This window comes from Camponotus vicinus, unplaced genomic scaffold (assembly GCF_025532165.1).
Source record: "Camponotus vicinus isolate PSW18456_S1 unplaced genomic scaffold, iyCamVici1.0 SCAF_11, whole genome shotgun sequence".
Lineage (NCBI taxonomy): Eukaryota > Metazoa > Arthropoda > Insecta > Hymenoptera > Formicidae > Camponotus > Camponotus vicinus.
This window is the reverse complement of record NW_028141947.1, coordinates 3,180,155-3,186,154: the sequence shown is the minus strand read 5'-3', so window position 1 is coordinate 3,186,154 and position 6,000 is coordinate 3,180,155. Positions and strand designations below refer to the sequence as shown.

Sequence of the window (6,000 nt, the reverse complement as noted above, 5' to 3'; positions counted from 1 at the left end):
TATACATATAAGCTATATTTATGTTGTTTCATGTATTTAAACATGCACATACACGCACACATAGTACTATTTAGGAACTATTTTCGCTATAATATGTGAATAACTAAAAACATATATATGTGATTCATTTAACAAATTATCACTAAAATATGCAGTTTCTATAATATGTATAAAATTATGTATCGAATAGTTAGGTTATATATCAATGTCAATAATCACATTATATTGATTAAAATGAATTAAAATAAGTTATTATTCTAATATTGTGTAATATTGAAATTTATTTTAATTTTATTGAAATTTATATATATACATATATATATATATATATATATATATATATATATATATATATATATATACAGTGTTAGGAAAAAGTCTGGATACCCCCGAAAATTTTGGAAACTAAGGGTTATGGAGGAAAACTTCAAATACGAAAGTTGTAGGATATCAAACGGAGCATCTCATGGTAACCTTGACTTTGACCTTGACAGCGACCTTGAGGGTTGTTTCAAGGTCAAATTGTTTTTTTCAAATGGAACCCCCCATTTTTATTGCATATTCTTATAGCTCATCTCGAGAGCTTTCCAAAACACTATAATTAAGTTAGTTTTCATTAAGTACTTTCCGAGTTATGAGGCTTGAAATAATTTCTTAATTTTACATAAACCGTAAAATATCTTGTAAAATATTCACTTTTCGATTATTTTACCTTAATACTTTTATGTACAAAATAATGAGAGGAATCAATTGGTGTAAAGAAAACACATAATTGTTTCGAAAGAAAAAATGTAATTTGCAATTAACAATTACATTTTTTTTTTCGAAACAATTATGTGTTTTCTTTACACCAATTGATTCCTCTCATTATTTTGTACATAAAAGTATTAAGGTAAGATAATCGAAAAATGAATATTTTACAAGATATTTTACGGTTTATGTAAAATTAAGAAATGATTTCAAGCCTCATAACTCGGAAAGTACTTAATGAAAACTAACTTAATTATAGTGTTTTGAAAAGCTCTCGAGATAAGCTACAAGAATATGCAAAAGCATATAGTGTGTCCCATTTAAAAAGTTGGAGGTGACCTTCACATAACCTTGACAACGCTATTCGAGGTCATAATAATGTTGCTGTGTAATGCGCCACATAAAACCCTATAACTTTTGTATGTGAAACATTTTTTTTTTAAATGCGTATTTTTCGAAATATTAAGGGGTTTCCACACTTTTGCTAAACCCTGTATAATTAATATGTTAATTTATAGAATTATTTAATTATATTAAATTTGCAAGCACAAAATATTTTCAACAGTAATTAGCTCTCTATAAAACATTTTTCTAAATTTTCAGAGAAGCAGATGTTACCTACATGGAGAATGTCGATTATGCCTCTGTATGTCTCGTCCGGATGGAGACTATGTAGTCGTGCTTCCGCACGCCCTCTCGACAACAGATTTTAAAGTACCGCCAAAAAGAAAAGCTCGCGCCTCTGCGAGCGCGAGTCGCCGCGCGCGCCGGCGCAGCGCGCGCCACGCCACCTCATTGTGTTTTGTTCGCTCGTGTCGACAACGTGTACCGTAGTTATTATTTTCATTTTTTAGTCTCTTTTCAGGCTCTACCCATTAGAATAATGCCTAAGCACAAAAGCGCAAAAAAGGGATCTTTCTCGAGGCATTCTAGGGACAGAAGAGCGTCCCGTAAACATTCCTCAAGGGAAAAATCGCGCGAACGTGCTCGAGGAGAGAGACATAGGAGAGAAAGATCTAGGGATGCTCATTCATCGGACAGCATCTCATCGAGGGATTCTTCGGTGCGGCGTTCCCGATCCAGGGAAAGTTATAGCGAAATTCTCAGAGATTTTCGAGATTTTCTTGTGCGCCGCAACAGCCCACATATCCTAGACTTATGTCAGGTTAGATCGCCTATAGAGGTTATCCCGCCACAGGATGAGGGCCCAGCATCGCCCTTAGCAGCAATTAGGCCAGGCGCCGTGGAGCAGAATACAATAGAACACACGGTCGCACAAGCTGACCGAGGCGTTGTACCAGGTATGTCCTCCTGTTGACCCAGCCCCCCCCCCCCTCTGCAACTGGCAAAGGGAGGACATAACCGATGTGATTTCTATTCTGTCTCCTTCTTTCCATACATAAATACGCCGACGATTCCTAGCGTCAATGAGGTGAGTCCCACGCCAACTGGCAGCGTATCCTTTGCCTCCCCTCTTGCCACAGACATTCCGGAATCCCAGGATCCGGAAGTTGTTCCCGTGGCGTATACCTTGGTTGAGGATTTGTTCGGGAGAACTCAGACACCTCCTACGTCATCCTGGAATCCCACGGTTCTGAATGCAATCCAGACGGAGTCGCGAGGCGGTCTCAATAACGAGGTGCGTTCTAACCTGCTGTCCAAATATGAACCTAAGGGGGAGCTATCATCGCTGGCTCCACCAAAGCTGAATAAAGAGCTAATCGCAGCACTGACCCCGTCGGTCATTAAACGGGACGAATATCAGTCATCTTCACAGGCACAGGTGGCTGCTTCCCTCAACGCCCTCGGCTCGGGCATGTCGCTCTTGCTGAAGCCGGAGATCTTGCAAGATCTCAAGAATGAGGCAAGGTCGGCTCTGACAAATTTCTCAGAAGGCATTCATCTGCTAGCGGACCACCACTACCGTCTCTCACTGGCGAGAAGAGCTTTCACCAAGCCTTCTCTCAATATCGTTGGCAAAAATGCTGCAGAATCAGCTCCGATCGACGAGTTCTTATTCGGGCAAAATTTTGCCGAAACGCTCAAGGCGGCTCAGGTCTGTGAAAAAACTGCCCGTGATGTCTCCAAATCAGCTCCCCCGATAGGAAAAAAGACGTTACAACCGGTCCGCCAGTCAACACAATATCGATCTCACCAACAGATGTCTAAGATTTCGGGAAACCGGAAGGCCCCTGCCCGTCCTTCGTCGGCTCGCCGAACAGGGGCTCATTATCACCAGAGCCAACGCCACCGCTCCCGGTCTCAGACCAGATCTCGTCGCCGTCACTAGACAACGTAAGTTCGGCCGGTCGCTTACATAGATTCTACGAATCTTGGTCGAGTATCACCTCTGACCCTGTTGTATTGAGTGCCATAAGAGGCTACCGCATTCCTTTCACTATTTCGCCTCCATCAAGGGCTCATATTTCTGAGCCCAACTTGTCGTTATCTGCGCTAGCCTGTGACTTGGAAATAGATCGTCTACAGCGAAAAGAAGCCATCGCACAGGTTGAACCTAGCAAAGACCAGTTCCTCTCATCTTTCTTTTTGATAGATAAGTCATCAGGAGGGAAACGCTTTATTTTGAATCTGCGAGACCTCAACGTATACATCGAGCCTCCACACTTCAAATTAGAGGATTGGCGTACTGTGGTTCGCCTCATGCTTCCTGGAACGCATATGGCAACCCTCGATCTGGAAGATGCTTACCTGTTAGTTCCAATTTTTGAGGGCCATAGAAAGTTCCTTCGTGTCCAATGGCGCAATAAGACCTTAGAATTCACGGCTCTGCCTTTTGGCTTGTCCACAGCTCCCTACATATTCACAAAGATTCTTAGACCTGTATTTACCTATCTCCGTAAAAAAGGCTATCAATCAATAACTTACCTGGATGATTTTCTCCTCTTAGGTTCGTCCAACGAAGAATGTCGGGCTAACGTCAACGCTTCAATTAACCTTCTTCACTCTTTGGGGTTTGTGGTAAATTACGCTAAATCGCATTTGGAGCCATCAAATAAAAGCAAGTATTTAGGTTTCATCTTCGATTCAAATGAGCAATCAATTACGATCCCTCCTTCACGTAGAGCAAAGTTACTAAGTTTAACAACATCGTTGGCCCTCAGAACAAGATGTTCCATTCGAGAATTTGCCAGCTTTATCGGTTCTCTCGTCTCAGTCTGCCCTGCAGTTCAGTACGGACTTCTTCATACGAAGAGATTTGAAAGAGAAAAGTTCTTAGCTCTTGTCAATAACAATGAGGATTACTCAGCAGAAATGGACATTTCTTCACACTTCCAGGAAGACTTCAGATGGTGGATCGACATCTTTTCCAATCCCAAACAGACGAACAAAATCCGCTCAGACAGATTTGTGCAAGAAATATTTACGGATGCATCTTTGAACGGCTGGGGGGCTTCTTGCCGCGACAGGCGCACTCATGGCTGGTGGTCTGAGTGTGAGAGGACGCTTCACATAAACTCATTAGAGCTTAAAGCGGCCTTTAACGGCCTGCTTTGTTTTGCAGCAGATCTTCACGACTGCAACATCTTACTCCGCATTAACAATACTACTGCTATAGCCTACATCAATAAGTTTGGCTCTATTCAATTTCCTCATCTCTCTGAAATTTCTAGACAAATCTGGCGTTGGTGCGAGGATCGCAACATATTCGTTTTTGCCTCTTATATTTCATCTATAGAAAACTCTATCGCGGATGCCGAATCTAGAACTTCGGATCCTGATACGGAATGGTCTTTATCGGTTACAGCATTTCGTCGAGTGGCAAGGGTCTTTGGTCCCTTTGATATAGATTTGTTCGCGTCTTCAATAAATAACAAATGTGATTTGTACGCTTCCTGGTATCCTGACCCGGGATCAATCTCTGTAGACGCGTTCACTTTTTCGTGGGAAAATCTAAACTTCTATGCTTTCCCACCTTTCATTTTACTACCACGTGTTCTCAGAAAGATAATTGACGACGGAGCAACGGGAACATTGATAGTGCCTTGGTGGCCCTCACAGCCCTGGTTCCCGTTGTTTAGTCATCTTGTGATTTCCGAACCATTAATCTTACCTCCTAATTATTCACTCTTATCGTCATCTTTCAGGACCTGTCACCCATCATGGAGGTCACTTTCCCTGGGGGTCGCGAAGTTATCAGGGAGGCATTCAAGGCTCGCTTAGTACCAGATACAGCAATACCAGCTTTACTAGCCTCCCTATCGGAATCGACTATCAAACAATATTCCTACCCACTTCGTGCCTGGTGGAAATTTTGCCAGCGTCATAGGTCACCGCTCTACTCACCGTCGGCTGCTCAGACCTTACAATTTTTAGCCCAGGAGCTACCCAAAATCTCTTCCTATTCATGTCTGAATACGATGAGATCAGCGATCTCCTTAATTTCGCAGAACGAAATCGGCAATCATCCTATGGTTAAACTTTTCTGTAAAGGCGTTTCGGTAATCAAACCACCCCGTCCGCGATACGATTTTGTCTGGGACCCCGCTTCCGTGATAGCTAAATTGTCCTCTATTTACCCATATGAAGGAGTTTCTTTGAAAGATATCACCAAAAAACTGATACTCCTCTTAGCTCTCGCTACTGGTCATAGAGCGCAAACGCTTAGTTTAATAAGAGTGTCGCAGATCTCTTTGGAAGAGAAATTGATGATTCGCGTTCCAGATCGGATAAAAACTTCAGCACCGGGTCGCTCTCAACCCCTTTTTCCTTTTTTCACGCTTTGCAAACCATGAAAATCTTTGTGTTGTTCGCCTCATGGAACATTATATAGAACTTACCAGGGAGTTACGCCCTTCTACATGCGATTTTTTGTTTATCTCTTTTTCTAAACCCCATAGGGCGGTTTCGTCGCAAACTATTGGTCGCTGGATTCGTCTGGCTTTGGAGGAATGTGGCATAAATACTTCCCTCTTCTCTGCACACAGTACGCGACACGCTTCAACGTCTCAAGCAGCCGCTAAGAGAGTCTCTATCGAGATTATTAAACGCGCGGCGGGTTGGACCGGCGAGTCCAGGGTCTTTGCGAATTTTTACAATAGGCCTCTTATTAACCCTGAGGATTTTAGCGATGCGATCTTAAAACCCTAATTACTTCTACCATGAGATCGCTACGTAAGACCATGTTGTCATTAGTCTTAAAAGTTTATTTTAATTTTAAGTTTATATGGCTCTTAGAACATGCAATTTTAATTTTTCTATAAGACCACAGCGTACTTTTTGTATACTTAG

The 6,000-nt window shown here is 42.0% G+C and overlaps 2 protein-coding genes across 2 annotated transcripts; both read left to right on the top strand.

The window, feature by feature from the left end:
• The first annotated feature begins 1,372 nt into the window (after positions 1-1,372).
• LOC145961761 (uncharacterized) lies at positions 1,373-5,055 on the top strand. Its single transcript, XM_083082224.1, has 5 exons — positions 1,373-1,396; positions 1,616-2,051; positions 2,235-2,389; positions 2,528-3,045; positions 4,857-5,055. Exons 1-4 carry the CDS (start codon positions 1,373-1,375, stop codon positions 3,038-3,040), a joined length of 1,128 nt encoding a protein of 375 aa, XP_082938350.1. The 3' UTR covers positions 3,041-3,045; positions 4,857-5,055.
• On the top strand, positions 3,412-5,504 carry LOC145961760 (uncharacterized). The gene is made up of 2 exons (XM_083082223.1): positions 3,412-4,797; positions 4,857-5,504. Exons 1-2 carry the CDS (start codon positions 3,412-3,414, stop codon positions 5,502-5,504), a joined length of 2,034 nt encoding a protein of 677 aa, XP_082938349.1.
• Positions 5,505-6,000: the final 496 nt, after the last annotated feature.